Source organism: Bacillus rossius (genome assembly GCF_032445375.1).
Source record: "Bacillus rossius redtenbacheri isolate Brsri chromosome 9 unlocalized genomic scaffold, Brsri_v3 Brsri_v3_scf9_2, whole genome shotgun sequence".
NCBI classification, from domain to species: domain Eukaryota; kingdom Metazoa; phylum Arthropoda; class Insecta; order Phasmatodea; family Bacillidae; genus Bacillus; species Bacillus rossius.
This window is the reverse complement of record NW_026962013.1, coordinates 10,789,742-10,809,764: the sequence shown is the minus strand read 5'-3', so window position 1 is coordinate 10,809,764 and position 20,023 is coordinate 10,789,742. Positions and strand designations below refer to the sequence as shown.

The following is a 20,023-nucleotide window of genomic DNA, read 5'->3' as shown; positions in this document are numbered from 1 at the left end:
TATATATATAATAATAATAAATTAATATTAATAAAAGTCTCTCCCCCCCCCTCCTTGGGGAGGGGGTGGTTTCATTGGAATAATGCTATATGTTCAAAAAAATTGTTCATTAAATAAAAATATAATTGAGCAATATAAAATTTTATTTGCATTTTTACAAAAAAAAAACATTGAACAAGAAAATATATTTCTATAGTTTACAGCAGCTCTTCACAAATATCTTCAATAGCCAAATTTTAATATTAATGAATTTCTTGTATTTACAATTTACTTGTACAATATATTCTGGCATACAAACTTCTTTTCAAAACTTTTGCTTCAAACACAAAAAGAATGCCTCAGACTGGTAAGCATTCTATGTCTCTTAATTTCTTGTATGCCAGAAAAATAAAATTGTACAGGAACATAATATGAAAACAATTCCATTAACTTATGACGTTTAACAGCAATAAACTCCGTGATGGTTTAGTGTTGGCAAGAAACCCGCAAGCTTGCTAACAATCTAACATAGGTAAAGTATTTACACTTTCTTCTAAGAGGTTAAAATGTATTTCTTTAAATTCTGGAAACCATGTTACTAAAGACACTCAAAATTTTGCACATTGTTTCTTTTACAAGTCGTCCACATTATTGCATTACGATTCTCCCATGAAGGACTTGAAGACACTTTTTCTCTCTCTTATTAACAGTGATGACTTTGACCTGTCCAGAAACAACCAGCCTGCTACATGCAGCAACATTAGGCTAGCTAACAGTATACAGTAGAACCCCTTTTTTACACAATTCAAGAAGATGTCTGTAAATGTTGTAAAATGAATGAATTTTTTTCCCCTCGGGGAACAGTGATTCACATCCTTTAACATTGGCCTACCATACTCTGATATAAACATGATTATGGATTATAAGTGTATGAAGCATAATTAAATAGAATAAATAACATTAAAGTCCTATATTTACATTCTGTATACATAAAAAGCATACATACAGGTACATGTAAATATGTACTAATTTAATTTGCAATTTATTGTAATTTCATGTTAAAAATATTAATAAAAATACAGTACTTTATCACCACACTGGGCTTAATTTCCTTCAGTGATTTCACGATTTTTCAGAGTTGAATTAGGCATGCCTAACCTCTCATGAGTACCTTTGTGCTCATCCTCACACTTTAAAATGTTTATTTTTTTTATCAGTTGAAAATGTTTTCCATCTCGATAAAAAATGTACAGATAAAAATTTGGTACCAACCACATTATTTTTAATGGATATTTGCTGTATGTGACAAACACAGGAATAACTAATTTGTGTAGGTATAGCATAAGCAAACAGCATAAATTGCAGTAAGCAGATTGTAAGCGCGTTGTAATCAACTGAAATTTTTTGCACTATGTCAAATGAGGTAATGGGGCAAGTAATAGGATAATGTAAAATTGGGGTTCTACTGTACTTCATACTTCTGCCCCTTGAATCCAGCATACACAGGTTGACAACAAAAATCAGCACCTTCAACTTGACAAGAATATTACATTTTATCATGGCACGAATCAGAAAACCATCAAAGTAGTAAGACAAATAAAAATGAGTAGTATCATAAATTAGTTCAACAAAAATTATCATTAAGTTATGCACAAAGGTAGCACAAGATCACTGTATGTCTGCTCAAAACTAGTCTTTCACATCGGGCAAGCAACGTCATGCTAAGGCATAATAGTTATTTAGGACTGACTTAATGGTATTATAAATCTACAACAGGAATAAATATTATTTCAAAGTAAAAAATTTTATGCCTACAAAAATATTTGCTAGATAAATACTGTATGAGAATAGGGGTGGTGGAGGGAACTCAAATCTATACAAATTATCTATATCATTTGTAAATATTATTTTCTGTAACTTGATTGACTCTTTCACTACTTGACGCTGTATCTTAGGATTACCATTCTATATAATGCCAAGATTCTGAATGATTAAATTACTAGAACTATTATTAAGACCAAATTATCCTTTTAACTAAGCTAAGTCCAAAATTACCAGGGATGTTGGCATGTCGTATTTAGAATGCAGCAAATGAAATAAAACTGCAACGTACAGCTTACAATTGGTTTTGTTAATGAAATTAAAAAAGAACTGTTGTCAAGAATAATCAACGGGGGAATTTGTGTTATAGACAATCAAGATATAAAAAACTAAGACATTCTCGTCTCATTTCTCACGATGTTAAAACACATTTGTTACGCTATGGATCTGCGATGAAACTGGAAAGTACGGGAGTTTATCTTCAGTGCCTACCGCAGCATGGCTTGCCTCGCAGACGCCCGTGCCAGAGACCTACTCGGGCACAGTGATCCGCGCTCCTCCGGAACGCAGCCGGCCTCCGGGATCAGAACTCCGAGTCCCAGCCGGACAGGTCGTCCGGGGGAGGGCCCTCCCCGTCCGGAGGGTAGTCGTCGAAGTTGGTGGTGTCCGTGACACTCCGCACTTGCGGGATGATGGGCGGCGTGAGCGTGTGGTTCGTCAGGCCCTCCCAGTTGAAGCCGTCGAACCACCTGTGGCCACCACGCACTCACTCGCACAACGTCTAGCCACAATTTTACCATAAAAATATAAGGTTATAAGGTTTTTTTTATTCGCCATCTCCCGAGTTCCTTCGGGAGTTGAAAAATTTGGGAGCAAGTTAACATGAGGTCAAGAACAGTCAGTAACTCTCATATAGGCTACGAGAATGAACTGAGGATTTTTTTTTTCTTTACATGGCACAAAGGCTGAACTCTTGAAAAATACAATTGCGAATAAAGATTTTTCAGATGGTGAAACTACTGCTTATGCAATACATAATATCAAGCCACAAATGATGAGAACTTAAAAGAAAGTATGTCGTATGTGTTTCAACATAGATCATGAATACAAATATACTCCTCATAACCTGTAGTAATTAAATAAACTATAAACACATGTTAACAAAAATACTTTACTCAAAATATCATGATATATTTAAATATACAATCGATAGTAATTATTGTCTATTGTAACATGATACATAAGTTGTCCTAAAAAAATAATACACTGAACATTACGAACAGCACAAAAGTAGATGATCGCACTAAAACCAACATGGAGGGCACCTGGGTGATCTGAATCTCCCCCCTCCCCCCAGAGTAAATCAGTCATCCACCACACTGATTCCAACAAGTAAAATGTGCAAGGGTGCCCCAAGAGTTAAAAGGTCAAAAAGAGACACTTAGTGAAAAAAAGCTACTAACCATACATTAATGCTAACAAATTGTGTATTGAAATTTTTAAAAATAGACAGTAGGCTACTCCCTATTCCTATCGCTATTTTGGTCCATGTCGCCGTGCTTTATCTATCAACTGCCCTTAAGCAACTTGTGTTTTATAAACACCCATGATAATGTCTACACATTAATTTATACACCCATGCAAAGCACGTTCCATGTTCTAGTAACTTAGTAAGTAGTGGTGCACCGATACGGATACCGATGAATCATAATCAGAGATTATGGGTACTTTCCGATTAATCGTAATCGGCGATTATCTTAACGATTACTTTGCTGATTATCTACGTGTTTCATTTAATTTTAAGTATTTACTAAAAAGGATATTATGATACCATTTTTTGCTGTTAAGTTAATTTATTTGGAATGAAGTGAAACGTTTTTAATAATACGATACATACCGCATTTGTGCAAAGTGTTACCAATACCCAGCCCGGCGTAATTAAGTAGGTTTTTACCGTGTAATATTTTGTTAGACATTTTAGGATGATATACGGTAATATTGATGTTTATTATTATTACAAAATTCTTTTAACTCCGGCAGATCTTGATACAGATTCATCATAAAGTTTAATAAATCTCATTGCCTCGAATAATAAAATATAAATTTTTCCTGCACGTTTATTTATGTTGCGTCTTTTGTTCTCTCTTGTTTTAGTGGCCTTGTACATTTCATACAGCCCGGTACGTAAAATAGATGGCACGCAATTGAAATACAAGCAGTTGCAGTTGACAATTGATCTTTTCGAGTCGTAGTAACGGTTCAAAATCATGGTCCCGACACCTTCAAGAGTTTTATCACTGCGTTTTACCAACTCGTTATGAGCGTCTTTGGCAACATTATATGTTGTGTTGGGTGAAAAAGTATTTATAATTTTATATATTAAGTCAACATAAATAAAATCACATGTGCTAGAATTGGTTTTGTGTCGTTTTTATAATATTATAGTGAGATGGCGAGTCGGGAGAAAAAAAATGAAGCGTGGAAACATTTTTCTATAAACTTAAGTGAACAAAATAAAGCAACATCTTTACATTTTAAAACAGTAATTTCTCGTGGTGGTGGTGGTGGTGGTGGTGGTAGTGGACTGACCAATCAGCAGGGATACACTACTACTAACCTATGAAACCACATCAAACGAATGCATCCTGATAAATTAGTGGAGAAGTGTGCTAATTTAACCACAGATGATTGTAATACAGATGGGGCAATGAAATTAGCTCAAACAAAAATAACAGCCATCATTGAAAAGAAAATACTATATGATGTGAATGACATAAGAGCATTAGAACTGACACAGTTAATAGCTGAAATGATTTGTGATATGCAGCCTTATGCGATAGTCGATAATAATGGTTTCAGACACCTCATGGCCAAAACAGTTCCTAGGTATAACATCTCTTCAAGAAAACACTTCACAAGTACCGTAATTTCGAAGATGTACCTAATCTTGTTATTAAACTCACATGGGAATAAAAAATTTTGTGTGCATATTTACACTTAAAAAAATTTGTTCATTATAATTGGTAACTGAATCGGTATCTGCCGATTATTGCTCTCATAATTGGTAATTGAATCTGTAATCGGTCAACTCATATCGGTGCACCTCTATTAGTAAGTCTAAAGGCTACATAAATAGGCCCTTTAATCTGTACCATTAAATAACCTTTGCCCCTTTATATGACAAACAATATATAAACACTTTATGCTACTGGGCTTGTACAGAAATTAAAGGATTGATGTTGATAATTACTGTTTCATCTGATATCTTGTTTATAGAAAAAAAAGTTTTAGTTAATTATTAATTTCATTTGTTGAATAGGTTATTAAAACTTTAATGTTTAGTTTTTTTTCTTTTCATTTTTATTCTCTATTTCATTGTTTCTTAGAGTTGGTATTGTACTTTACTTCTAGAATTCTTTTCAATGGTAGTACCTCCGTTTGTTTCAAATGTTTGGTTTATTTGTTAGGTACTATCAGACTGCCTTGCAGGTCCAGTATGGATATGTAATAATGTATCCCTGTCTGGCAATTGAACCACAATTTGTAGCTTTGTTATTCGTTCAGTTTGCTGCATTAAATCTATTGGTGTAAACCTGTACAAATAAGGCAGTTATAAACTGTTATGTTTATTTTAAGCATTTACTCAGTTCGTCATTCTGATAAAGTTAGAATGTTGATAGTAGGTAATTTTTAATATTGGCATACATACTTGTGCTTCTGAATCTCGCTGATACCTCCCTTCTGATAGCCCAAGCGCTCTGCAGGATTGTCTCTGAAAAGAATAAACCCGACATAATCATTTTCCTAGGAACCTTTTTTATTTTAGTTTGGTTTTCTGTTTTTTGACAATGAGCCTATCAGACATGGATTCAAGGATGTATCTTAGAAGAGAGGAATATAAACACAATCCCCCCCCAAAATAAAAAAAAATAAAAACAAAGATAATGGTAGTTGACTGACCAATCAGCAGGGATACAAAAAAATTATTAAATATTAATGATAAATAGGTTAGTTGTACATATTTCAACTCTTTGAAGGGTGGGGGGGGGGGGGGGACGAGGGAACAAAAATATAGATGTGTGTCATCTGTAAGGAATCATATCATATTAGAATGGTAAATCATAAGTATAAGAACTGTTAATAATTTGAATGTAACATAGATTCACATCAATTAAGTTATTCTTGCCACAATTGTCATATTTACCAGCCAATAAGCTGGCAATTTCTGTGCAACTTGCATAGCATCAATATACAAGACGTGGTATATTATTTGAAGATTAGAACACAACCGCAATCACATATACATTGTAACCTCATTTCAATATATGTACATAATATCTTTCACTTCCAACATCGCAATCATGCCATTTTGAAGTAAATAATTTAAAGCAGGCTGGCCAACTTGTTGTTCATAAACATTTCAGTTTTATTTTTTCTAATCTTTCATATACTAAAGATAATTTATGTGTTTTCTGCGCTGTTTGATATTTGAAGTTTGACATAAGTTGATTTAGGCTTGTTCTTTGTGGGTTTAAGTTTTCATTTTTATTTTGCACTCAAAGTTTTGCCATGATAAAATGCAATGGTACATGCCCAAAGAATATTATTAAATCAAAATTCCCCAACACAAATAATTTCAATTACCGTGGTTTCTGCTAAAAAGTTACTGTTTTATTTTTTTTGTATTTTCACACTTTGTATGTTAACAAAAAAAAAATACAAATACTACATAAATATTTCATCAAATTCACATACACCCTGAGACTCAAAAATAATTTTCTCCTGATTAAAGAGTAAAATGTATCCCTTGTTTTGCATTCGAGTGAATACAGTACTGTTTATGAAACCATGATATTGAAAATCTGCTGAAACTAAGAGTTAGTTCTTGGTTTGGCAAATGTTTTGCTGTTATTCCTGTTTTGAAATATCCATCTTCTTATTATGGCTCAACCAGGCATACATTATAGTTTTCAACTTTTTTTATATTATTACTCTTACATTAATGAACAAGTCCAACATATAACCATTTAAAGGGTCTGTACGCCTCCTAAATATCCTTAAGAAGGCCTTATTAATTTGTCTTTAATTGAGTAAGTGCTCTTTAAAAGTTCTTAAATTTCACTAACAATCCTTAAAAACTCCATAAAGACTGATAGTATGCAAATAATGGATAAAGTGAGTATTTTACTGATTTGGCAGCAAACAATGTTGTGTACATACACAGCAGAATTGGCGAATTTCGGGCCACATACTAATTAGATTTTGTAAAAAAAAAAAAAAAAACCTTTTAAATTAGTTTTTCATATTTTGTATCTACCATTAAACTAAAAATGTATGTTTCACTGTCTTACTTTGAACTTACAATATAAACATAAAGAGTGATTAAATGTTAGGACTATAAATTACAGATAAGGGTTAGAATGTGTGTTCCAGAGATAATATTTGAGAATAGGGTCTTATCAGTAAAAAATAAAATAACTAATGTAATTATTTTTTATGCTTTAACTCTTTAACATTGTTATCTAATTGAAAGGTTTTGTGAAATTACAAGTGGTTTTCTACCTCTTGGATTTGGTGAAGGAGATGAAGTAATGGGGTTCTTATAAAATCCTTAATTTTTGATTGCACAAAGAGGTACGAACCAATATTAATTTTCCAAGTGAGCTCTCCGGTCCGTCGTAACAGTTACACTAGGTCACAAATTTTGACTTAAAAACCGATCCAAACCCACAATATGAATTAAATCACTGCAAGCTGTAACTGGTATTTAAAAAAACTTTATGACGGGAAAGGTGGAAACATCAGTACATTATCTAGTACTGACATTTCCGACCGACTGCACTGCCACGAAAATGCAGGAAACACTTGGTGTGACGGCACACCTCCCCCCGGCAGACAGGAAACTCACCGACACAACTTCTTGATGAGCGCCATGGCGTTCCTGGTGATGTTGCGAGGGAACTCAATGGCATCGATGCCCTTCAGTATGATGTTGTAAGTCTTCATGGGGTCTGCCCCAGTAAACGGGGGTGTGCCTGTTCAAAGAAAGCATGTATAAATTTATTTGTAAACTTATGTACATAATAAAACTACCCTCTTTTATCGCGTAATTGTCGCACCTATATTTTTGGCCGTCAAAAGTGGGATAAACTTTGAATGATGTTTTTGGTTCCGCTATTAGATGCAGAGTGCTTTGTGTAGGTATCTTTTTCGTATAAAACAATGTCTTTTAAAGTAGAAATCTAATATTTATTCGGAAATTACAGCTTACCTACTTATTTAATTAACGGAAATACGAAGTTGTCTGACGTGTAAATTTTCTTTTAAAGACATTTTTAAATGTTATTTCCTTTACCTAAACGTCTGCGTCGCCTTGGTGTACCGCTTATGAACATGTAGCCAGTGCTAGTTGGCATCATTCTTGTTTGGTTAAGTTGCTTCCCGTATAGAGCGCGCGCACGTAGTCGAAAATCGATATCTCGCCGAGTGCATGCAATGCGTGCTCTCTGTCGAGAGCCGAACAAACTACATTTGATAGCCCGCATTCTTTTGTGGTAAATGTGTACTATGGCAATAGTTACGCGTTGGTTCACGTCACAGATTCTAGTGGCTTGCGTTCACGTTACAGTTTGGTTTTTTCTATTTAAAGTTGAAGAAAGGTTTTTATTTAGGTAATGAATTACTAATATAAATTGTTTGGCATGCTCTTGTATACTCCACTTTTTTTTTTAATTAAACGTACTTTCCATGAACTGGTTTTGTTATTATGAATAACTTTACCTAACAATTTTGTTTTTCCGCATAATCGTCGCACCCCTACTTTTCAAACTTGATTTTAGAATAAAATGTGTGAAGATTATGCGAAAAAACACTGTATTAATTAATATTAATTATTAATTATCTAAAAATTAACAGTCTAAGGTTTACTTCTAAGACAGTTGGACCTCAAAGATCATAGTAAGCTCAGTACCAAGTACCAATTAAGTAAAAACTAGGTGCTCATTGAGATATGATCGAGGTTTTGCAATAATACCGTGACCCTCACCACGTGAAAGATATTTAAATGAGCCTAATTTGTTAAAATTCAATGCTGTGGTCATACCTTTATATTTTTTAATTATTTTCTCATAAATAATAATTGTAAAAATTACTCAGCGATAACTATGATTTAGTACCCACCAGATTTGCCAGACATGGCTTGCCTGAATGCCACCGAGCATGCAGTCCAATTGCATATTAGCAAAACTCATAGCTTTTGGTGTTCGCCCAACAAATTTTTTTATGACAGCCACATATTTCAAAACTTGTACTGTATAAAATTATTACTTCTATATAAGTCAATTTTGTTATAAGATTAGCGCTTTGATTAATACACAACCTACCATAACTATCTAATACTAACTTCAATTTACAATTTTTCACTTATGCTTAACATTGGCACTGTGAAGTGTAAATGTTTACAAACTATACAAGTGTAAGAATTGCTCAAAATTTAGTCACAGGGAAAATTTCTTCAAAGGAAAATAGTACAGATCAGTTGCTACATAAAAAAAATCATTAAAATGACATACTTAGGTTATGCGCTGTACGTTCAGCTTTCTCTTTTTTAAATTTGACCATTTGTGGGAATTCCATTACCACAAATATTTGTTATTGGTTAAAAGCCTTGCATTACTTTTAAATGTTTATTATGAAATTAAGTAATTATTCAAAATATTGAATTACCTTTTAATTTACCATGAAAACCACACATTCGAGACCCTCAGAGGCCCTGGTGCAACTTGTACAGTGTTTGCCTCTCTAATTTTATTTTTTATTCCTATTAGGGTAAATATGTAGTTGGGCGGTATTTGCGGAAAAAAAATGTTAAAAATCCGAAAATACTTTTATTCTATGCTCTTTAACTTCCTCTTTTCATTAAAAGCGGCGGAGGTAAGAAATTCCAAATACTTTAGGAAATATCGAATTTTTAAATTTCATCACAATTATACCAGGTCATTCATGTGGCTTTTGCCATTGTTTCTTGTTTACGAGTATCTATTTTTTTATTGGATAATGATGTCACGTGATTGTTTGTGATAGGCCAGAATTCAAATGAACCAATACGTGATTATTTAGTTCATTTATTGTTTAAAACAGTGTTTAATTACCGCCTCCAACTTGGCGAGTTTTTAACGTTTCTAATTTTAAAGTCTTATTTGTTATTGTTGCGCAAGTAATAAGTAACAAAAAATTTTACGTGAGTTTTTACTGTTCATCCTTTGTCCCGGTTTGTTAGGTCAGGTCAGTTACATTACAAATACTTTAAAACTAAAGAACCATTGAAATTAATTCATATTATTTTTAATGTACGCTTATTTTCAAAGTATTTATAATGTAACTGACCTGACCTAATCGACCATTTTCATTAATTAGGCATTCACAAACACATGACAATAAAAAAATGGCCAAGGTCGATTGATTACACAGGTCTTGTATAGCAAAATAAGAACGGCGAGATCTCCTAAAGTATTTGGAATTTCTTACCTCCGCCGCTTTTAATGAAAAGAGGAAGTTGAAGAGCATCTAATAAAGGTATTTTCGGATTTTTAACATTTATTTTCGCAAATACCGCTCAACTACATATGATGAAATTAAAAAATTTGATATCTCCTAAAGTATTTGGAATTTCTTACCTCCTAATGAAAAGAGGAAGTTGAAGAGCATCTAATAAAAGGTATTTTCTGATTTTTAACATTTTTTTTCGCGAATACCGCTCAACTACATATTTACCAGACTATCCACAAAATATATACACACTACAAATTCTCACCTTTTAAATAAACTTCTTATTGCAATTAACACCATCACTCAAAACCGATTTCCCCCCACCCAATCCACAAACGAGTATACAATTTTCCGCGACGTTTTTTTTCTATCCAAGGCACAAGTTTCCATATCCTGAGCTATTTAAAATCATTTTGAGTTTTTTTCAGCAGGCGTTACCTTAAACCTTCGGCAATCATTGCAACGTCTTCTTACAGAAAAACAAAATCACAAAACACAATCCACATGCAAGATGTCCATTGTTCCTTTAAGCAGTAGCAGGTTAACCAACCTTGCAGCTTGAAGGAACCTGTGCAAAGTGCAGCGTTGCCATGCGGCGTTGTCAAGTTTTGAATAAGCCTCGTACCATGATTTTTCATAATCTGTTTTTACGAAAAATTGTGCACAATTTATGGGTAAATACGGTATAAGTCCGGCCAAACTCGAAAAAAATTGGATAAATTTGTAGTTTAGTGGTATTTGCGAAAAAAAATGTTAAAAATCCGAAAATACTTTTATTATATGCTCTTTAACTTTCTCTTTTCATTAAACCCGGCGGAGATAAGAAATTCCAAATACTTTAGGAGATATCGCCGTTCTTATTTTGCAATACAACACCTGTGCAATCATTCGACAGTAGAATTTTTTTTAATTTGCCGTGTGTTCGTGAATGCCTAATTAATTAAAATGGTTCATTAGGTCAGGTCAGTTACATTATAAATACTTTCAAACTAAGCGGACATTAAAAATAAATTAGAATTAATTTTAATGAATGTTTAGTTTTAAAGTATTTATAATGTAACTGACCTGACCAAACAAACCGGGACAAAAGATGAACAGTAGGAACTCACGTATTTTTTTTCTTCTTATTGCTTGCGCAACAATATCCAAATAACAAAACATTAAAATTTGAAACGTTAAAAACTCACCTAAGTTAGAAGCGGGTACAATTGCTTTGCTATTAGTAGAAAATGATGTAGTCGTTCACCTACGTCGCGAAAAAAAAAAAATTCATACTCATAAACAAGAAACAATGTTGAAAGCCGCATGAATGCACAGGTATTGTGATGAAGATTAAAAAATGTGATATCTCCTAAAGTATTTGGAATTTATTATCTCTGCCGGGTTTAATGAAAAGAGGAAGTTAAAGCGCATATAATAAAGGTATTTTCGGATTTTTAACATTTTTTTCGCAAATACCGCTAAACTACATATTTACCAAAAATTGCAAGACGCTTAAACTAAAATGTTGATCATTACATCCACCATATAAAATAATTACCACAGTGCTCAACAAACAATGAAACTGAATTAGCTACTATTTTGCTGTACCAATTGCATCACATGCCACAAAATCGGGTCAACGAATGACTAGTGGTTTATGTTGTGTATTCATCGATGTTATTATGCCAATATTAGGGAAATGGTGAACAGATGGAACAGCCTCACAAAGGATACGAATGCAAACAGATGATTGGTCGAAATATATTTCGTAACAGCGTTCTGCGTGCGGCAAAGGTTTTAATGTTTGTTATTGTTTTGAAACAATTATCTAAAAGTTTGACTATAAATAAATTTTAATAGTGCAAAGATAAACTTGATTACATTATTTTATTCCTGAAATGATTAAAGTTATGTGCGGGAAGCATCTATAAACGCAAACATTTTGAATGGAAAAAAAATAACATAGGTAGGAATATATGGAAGTGATCAAGGGAATAATTATTTACACATTATAAACAGGAAAATTAATTATGCGGGAACTTCTTAAGGGTTTTTTTTACTGTAGCTTCTTGTTCTTAAAGTTACACTTCCATAATTTTTTTTTGGAAGCATACTCCATTGTCACATACATTTATAGTAAAACTAATTAAGATAAGAGATTGCCGAGACTGTATGTTCTGAGTGGAGGCAAGTCTTGATAATTTTTTCAGTATAGTCCTTAAATATCCTAATGAGCTCAAGTAGTTGCAGAAGTTTTTTTTTATAAGGAGCATATTAGAATGTGTCAAAATACAATTTGGTGTATGTTGAAAGTAGTTCCTCATTGGTACTACGTGGGATAAATTAAAGAAACCAATTTTATACGCATCTAGGTTTAATACTATTTTTAAAGGAGTATATTAAATATGTTGGTGATTCTGCAGACGAGTGGCATCTTACTTCCCCAGAGTTGGCAATGTTTTCACTATTTAAATAACCTAACAAACAAATTGGACGGTCTCCGGGTAAAAGGTAACAAGTCACATTTTGGTGATTTTTAGTTTATTCCAGCAATAAACTCTTAAGTATACTTAGAATATGTAATGCATTTTTATCATTGGCAACTATGTTGGTAAATATGTTGGTAAATAAAAGAATAATGCAAGAAAAATTTAAGTTTTTAAATTCAATTTTTATCTAAGAGTTTTTTGTTTCTCCTGCAAAAAGTCAATTCTTGACTTGTTACCTTTTACCCGGAGACCGTCCAATTTGTTTATTAGGTAATTTAAATAGTGAAGGTTAACTCGGTATTATATTTCCACTTTCTTCTAATAATCAAAGGCTGTAAATAACAACCTGTCAGCAGCTCGAACATCAGCACTCCCAGGGACCAGTAGTCTGCACTGATGTCGTGGCCCCGGTTCAGAATGACTTCAGGCGCCACGTACTCGGGCGTCCCACAAAACGTCCACGTCTTGCGGCCGTGCTGCGAAACCAAACACCTCACATTTGTAGTTGCTGCGGGAAACTTAAAAAAGCACAGACCGCAAAAGACACAAATGAAGTTCTTGCAACATTGCAACCCATTTCTTTTTTTTTTTTTTACCTAGAATGTAAAGGAAGTAGATATGGCATCTACAAAATACATTTATGACGTACAACTATGAATGAACAATTCAATAAAACAATGAGAGATTCAAGGTAAGGGGCAGTTTGTTCTCTTGCCTCAAACACATGTGATACTGTAATTTCATTGCTATCAATATTTGATCTATATTATTAATAATATTAATTCCTCAATAGTGAAAAGTGAAAAAAAGTAAGTATAATTTGGTAAAGCTAATAAGTTACCTGCAATTTTTTGGCGAAACCAAAATCCACCAGTTTGACATAACCTGTGTTATCGAGGAGTAAGTTTTCTGGCTTCAGGTCTCGATAAATTATGTTACGACTATGTAAATAGTCGAAGGCTTCCACCACACAAGCTGTGTAGAATCGTGTTGTACTGTCATCAAAATGACCTTTGTCCCTGAGAAAAAAAAGAACATAACTCAAATTTAAAATATAAGCAGGACACTGCTAAATTCATCACATAAGCTTAAATTTTATAGCCAAGTTCTCAGAGGAATAAACTTGGGGAGTAAATAAATGTTGACAAAAACAATGAGCATTAGCTATACTAACACCACATTCAAGAAATTAATACTAGTATGTAAACTAACAGCAATATGACAGTCTGTTCAAAACAAGTTAATATTCAAGCTTAAGGCGATTGGTGCACGGTAAAAAACGGTCACAGGCCCGAAAACAATGAATTTTGTATCATATGACCACTAAAGAGTCTAGATGCCTATGTGGGTGACCGTTACTATGTAGGGAGGTCAGGAGCTTAGTTCCAGCTCGTCAGTGGCGAGATGGCCTTCATACGGGAAGGGTGTCGCTGGTGGTCGCTCTGAGGCCTGCCATCTAGCGGGAACTAACAAAACCTCTAAGGTTGTATCTCGCTGTCCCTCTAACACACAGCCGATAAGGTTCTATCGTGCCCAGAGGAGGGGAAGGTTTATCAGGTTTCTCTTTCACTCATCCTTTGCCATGGGGAGGCGGAATGGATTATTTTTTGTCCGCAACTGCGCAGGCGTCATGTGGCCACTCCCGCACTCTTCTCACTCAACTCGCTCATTCTCTCACACTATTTCAATAAATCTTTTCAAATCTTCAACATCAATACTTTAAACCATTGCGCTTCCTACGGATTAATTATATTTCATGCAAGTGCCCGACGAATTCAGCTGCAAAAAAATAAAACGCGTAGTCAATTTTTTTCTTCAAAAACCTTCCCAAACACTGTGTGTTAAAAAACATTCTGAAAGCCCATTTTTCTAGATAAATGGAAATTCTAAATCACCTACGCCACAAGGAAACATTGTGCTTTAATATTATGTAAAGAAAACACCTCTTAGTTTTATAGTTATGTAAAGGTGGTGTGATATGTTTTAGATGTCGCACCATCTTATCATCCATGTAGAAGAGTTACCCGAAAAGCTAACAAGACTATTGCCATGGAAATGGAAATATGGTTAAGGAAATATTTTTCAAATGTTTGTAAACAGTACAGTCATTCAGGGTAACTTTGAACCACATTCTGTCTATAAACAGTTGTCTAACTTGTGTTGTTTTGGTATTCGTATGGTAAAAGGTATAAAATGGAAGTAGTACTCCTAAATAATAGTTACATGTTGCTAAGAATGCAATAAGTTATTAATTATATAGCAAAAATTTCAATTTTATCGTGGTGCAAAGTTACACTGACAATCAGGGTAACTTTGAACCAGGGAACATTTTCCCATGAGAAATGCATTATTTTGTGGAAGTTAGAAGTCTGGTTAACTTTGCACCACTGGAAGAAACAAACAACATACACTAAAAATCTAGGCCAACAGTTTCCAACAATTAATATAATGCACTTTTAAAATTAGATGTTGATGTATTATAATGGGCAATGATGAGAAAGAGAAATAATAAAGTTTAAGTATTAAAGTGTAATTTTTTGTACGGAAAAACACTGAAAAGTGATTAAAAAAAACAATCTTCAAACGTTTCTACATAACACAGACCACATTGATAAAATAAATACATAAATAATATTACCTGAATAAATTAACAAAAATGTTTTGATAGAATACTAAATGTAGCATTTAATTTAACATTTGAAATGACTATAACTAAGTGCTCTACTACAGAAGTATAACTAAAAAAACAAACATTTTTTCAGTTAAGTTTTTTGGTTAAAAAAGCACTTTAGCACAAAGCAAGGGATCAGTAACCTGAAAAACTCCACGATTACTTGCAGGTGTTATACACTGTGGGGACAATTTTTTAAAAACATCAGTTTTTTCATACCACAAATCATCATTATTTTTAGGCCATTTCCAATTGATGCCAGACTTCTCCATGCATCGAACCATGCACAAATTGTTCTCTAATTTAATAATCTGCCCTGGATAAAGTACCCCCTCATAATGGACAACAACATAGTCTTCAACACTGTATATGTTAGAAGGTAAACTCGCAACACTTGCAAGTTCTGTGTGAGAAATATTTTCACCTACTGCCTGATGCTCAATTACTATTGTGGCAATAGAAGTTGATGGTTCATTAATCGCATATGCCAGTTGACTGGTGTTCTCCACTTCTGCTACTACATCACTGTGGTCCAACATTACTTCTGTGCTTACCTGCGCAGAAGTAACAGGAGCATTAGATGGATTTCCGTCTGAAATTTATAATGAACAAGAGTCATTTCTACTCTGCAAACGTCCTCCTTGTGTTCTAACTGAAGATGACTTTAATCTGCCTCCTCGAGTTCTTGCTCCACCTCTTCCTTTGCTAGTCATTTTCTGTTTTTCCTCCGTTTCTTTGTTTGCATAGTAGGCTTCAACTTCCTCTACAGAAACACTCTTGCCAGCTCTCACTGGCAAGCAAAACTTTCTAGCTCTGTGAACAGCGCTTAAATCATTTGTTCTTACTGACTCGATGTATTTTCTGAACTCATTTCCAACATCTTCTCGTACTTCGTCAGTAGTTCGGGCATACATTGGAAGTTTCTGTAGAACTTTGTCTCTGTTTACCGGGTTTAGTCCTGAACACTCGAATCCTTTCCTCAAGTTGTTACATCCTGTTTCTTGCCCCTTTTCAAGTGTAGCCTTCAATAGCTGGCAGAAGACTGCTTTTGGTAATGCCACCACTTTTTTCCCACCTTTAGTTTCTCTCCAACTAGATAGAACTTGACGCCAGTATGTTTTCAGACTAGAGAAGTATGCTACGTCAAGTGGCTGCAGTAAGTGAGTGGAATTTGGTGGAAAAAACAATAGCCTGACATCATTTTCTGCTGCAAGTTTGAGTGTGTAAATGGACAGATGTGCAGACATGTTATCACCAATAAGTATAATTTTTCCAGGTTTTGTCTTTGCAATAGGAAGGAAATGGTATTCAAACCAATCATCAAAAACTTTGTTGTCGATCCAACCTGATTTTGATGTGTTCAGACGTGTTCCTTCCGGTGCACCATACACCCAGTCAGACCATTTCTGAGTACCTTTCATTATGACATAAGGTGGAATGAAATTGCCATCAGCACTTCCACAAAATACAACAGTGTAGCAACTCTTCGTAGAATTGCGTATTCTTTCTGGGTGACGACAGCTTCTGCGAAACAGAAGTTTTCTTCTACTGGGGTTATCGTGGAAGCCAGTTTCATCATAATTGTAAATATTACATGCTGAAACTTCACTAACTTCACCTTCAAAATTGTTGAAGAATTCATTTAATGTCTCTTCATTCACTTGTGCCCGTCTTCTGCTGATATTTGTTTCGAGTCTCTGTTTCAGAGCAGCTTTGTGTCGTTCCAAAAATGACTGACTCCAGTCCCAACCCGGCATATTCCCCTTGAATTGTTGCACTTTTCTGTTTTGGGTATCCAGATAGCATTTTACAACACACCGAACATCAAACAGAGATATTGGAATGCCTTCATCACTAAGGTACAGAATGTGTTGAATGAAAAACAGTTCTTCCTCCTTTGAGAATATTGTTGGTCTTCCTACTTTCTTGTTGTGTTGTCCTAATAGTTTATTCCTCAATGTGTTTCTTGGGATGTTGTACAACTTTGATGCTTCTCGTTGACTGATTTTGCCACATTTTATGTCACTGAGGATCCTCTCCAGTTCCTCTGTTGTGTAGCGACTCTTGGTTCCATATCGTCGTACTCCTGGGCTGACTGAACCACCAGGTTTCACTTTTGGCATTTTGGCCTACAACAAACAGAATTAACATTTATTAATGTTTCAAATGATTATATGGTAGGTTTTTCAAAACTATGTAATCATTAAATGATTACATAATAAACTGGTACAGTATTATAAAGATTTAAGTTAGCCCTAAACAAAGTTTTGTCTGCCAAAACAATTCCCAAAGTCTACAGAATGAAATTTTTTCTAAAGCACTATATTCCACCCTTGTATATAATTAAGTGAACATATGTAATTAAGTGAACAGATTAATTTTTATGTAGGCCTAATAGCCTATGTCAGGTAAGTTATTTAACTCAAAACTTGGCAGTTTTTGTGTTTATTATCAGTGCAGTAACACTACTGTCTAACTTTGAGCCGGTTCAAAGTTACCCTAAATGTGTGGTTAAGAGGTTATGTGAATGTCTATTGTTAATTTCAATAACTTAAATTAAAAAAAAAGTTAAAGATTCTTAGTGCACAATTATTAATCAACAATGTTGAGAATAAACATGCAAACAATAATAAATTACACTTACCTAATCTTTATCATCAACTTGAAAATAGAACTCTAAAAGACACACCAAAACAATACCATAGATAACAAGTGACTGAAAAAATATTTAGACTCCAGTCTAACCAACTTACATTTTTAATAATAGAACAAGAACCAAGCTTCAGTATACAACCACCAAAGAGAAATAATAGTAAATGTATATTTTGTGTTACACAAAGGGAATGAAATTTGAAGGGTGGTGCAAAGTTAACCCCAATGGTTCAAAGTTACCCTGAATGACTGTAAACAACATATAAAAAATCTTATAACTGTAAAATTAAAATACAAACAACCCTATTTAATTTCAATATGAAAAAGTCTACAATAATGTTTACAAGAAACTAAATTGCAATAGCAATACAAAAATATCGCAATTTTGTTACATTGTTAACATATATATTATTTTTAATAAAGGCAATAAAAATGGCATACTCAATATTTGGAATACAATAAATACCTTAAGCCCTACATAATTGCTGCGATATTCACAATAAATGCTTTTCTTAAATACATATAGTAATTAAAAAACATCGTAAATAAATTATGAACATACATATTATGGTGAAGGAAAGTGGACACTATCACACTGAAAAATCTTAGAGGGTAATTTTCCTCATCTTATTTCTTTCTTTGCGTTTTTGGTCTTGTTCGTTAAAATATTTCATGTTCAAATACTTGATAAGCATATACATTCTTGTCCTGACAAAACAGTATATAACTTCTTCTGGATATTTATTTTCAGTAGTTCCGCAAATAATTTTAGTCAGTGATTCAAAAATCCGCTCTTTTTTGCACAAATTGTTGCCATGAACATTATCAAAACACATTTCAGCGATCTTTATTAATTCAAAAAATTCATAAGTGGGACATTTTAAGTTACCCTTTGATTGTACATGTATCCAGCTATCGTCCTCCGAATTGAAATCCGTAGTGCCAAGGTCAGGATATTTATTTCTGAAACGATGAGCTATATAGCCAGAAACATATTTCAGCCCTTCAAGAGAAATTTCGTCACTTGAAAGGGACCTGGCCTCTAAATCTAAGTCTATTTCATCCATGTCAGCAAGATCTATTTCATTTAAAGGTGATTTCTCTTGAAATGTCTTTGTAAAATACATTTCCTTGCACAAAAGTAGTTCTGTAATTTCATTCTGATAAGCACTGTCCTGTTCCATTTCATTTGACGAAAAATCACTTACCAAACACATTTCGTCTGTCTTCTCATCCGTGTTTTTCCGTTCAGCAAAAACTGCTGCAGAATGTTTTCACAATATGTAGTTTATAATTCTGTATCTAAAGTCAATGGGCGACAGATGCGTATTTTGATGTCCCATACCTCTAATATACGGAGAGAGAAAAAACTAGACATCTGCGAATTGTGATTTTTCCTTTCGAATCGAATTCAAAAAAAATTCACGAGTTTCGAATTTTTTTCTAATCGAATTTGAGAATATAAAAAGAAAATTGAAAAAAAAAAAAAAAGAATTAAAAAAGTGGGAAAGTGAAAATAAAGGGAAGACCATAAAAAGTATCACAGTTTACCATATTTAGCATGTTTGACTTTCCAGGATAAAAATATTAACAAAAATATCACAGCATAAGGAAGTTGTACAAAAAAAATAAAAAATTTACCGTTTTTATCACTTAAGCATCGCACATTTTATTCTAAAATCAAGTTTGAAAATTAGATGTGAGAACGTGGGTGCTACTATTATGCAAAAAAAAAAAAAAAAACATTTGGAAAGTAATCCATAAAAACAAAACTTATTCATGGAAAGTACGTTTATTTAAAAAATAAAAAGTAGACTTTGCGAGAGCATGCCAAATAATTTAGGCTAAATTAATGAGTGATTCAATAAAACCATTTTATTCA

The 20,023-nt window shown here is 33.6% G+C and overlaps 2 protein-coding genes across 3 annotated transcripts in view; both read right to left on the bottom strand.

Annotated features, from left to right (window-relative positions):
• Nucleotides 1–125: 125 nt before the first annotated feature.
• The window catches only part of LOC134543014 (cGMP-dependent protein kinase, isozyme 2 forms cD4/T1/T3A/T3B), a 265,217-nt gene continuing 245,319 nt past the window's right edge, over nt 126–20,023 (bottom strand). For both annotated transcript variants that reach the window (XM_063387688.1, XM_063387687.1), the window contains 5 exons: nt 13,660–13,837; nt 13,165–13,294; nt 7,709–7,835; nt 5,510–5,572; nt 126–2,549 (listed from right to left, as the gene is read on the bottom strand). In XM_063387688.1, the coding sequence (XP_063243758.1) occupies nt 2,384–2,549; nt 5,510–5,572; nt 7,709–7,835; nt 13,165–13,294; nt 13,660–13,837 (664 nt within the window). In that variant the 3' untranslated portion in view covers nt 126–2,383. The remainder of the gene's footprint in view (nt 2,550–5,509; nt 5,573–7,708; nt 7,836–13,164; nt 13,295–13,659; nt 13,838–20,023) is intronic.
• On the bottom strand, nt 13,844–19,750 carry LOC134543016 (uncharacterized). Its single transcript, XM_063387695.1, has 2 exons — nt 18,134–19,750; nt 13,844–17,618 (listed from the first exon to the last, which is right to left on the bottom strand). Exon 2 carries the CDS (start codon nt 17,610–17,612, stop codon nt 16,089–16,091), a length of 1,524 nt encoding a protein of 507 aa, XP_063243765.1. The 5' UTR covers nt 17,613–17,618; nt 18,134–19,750; the 3' UTR covers nt 13,844–16,088.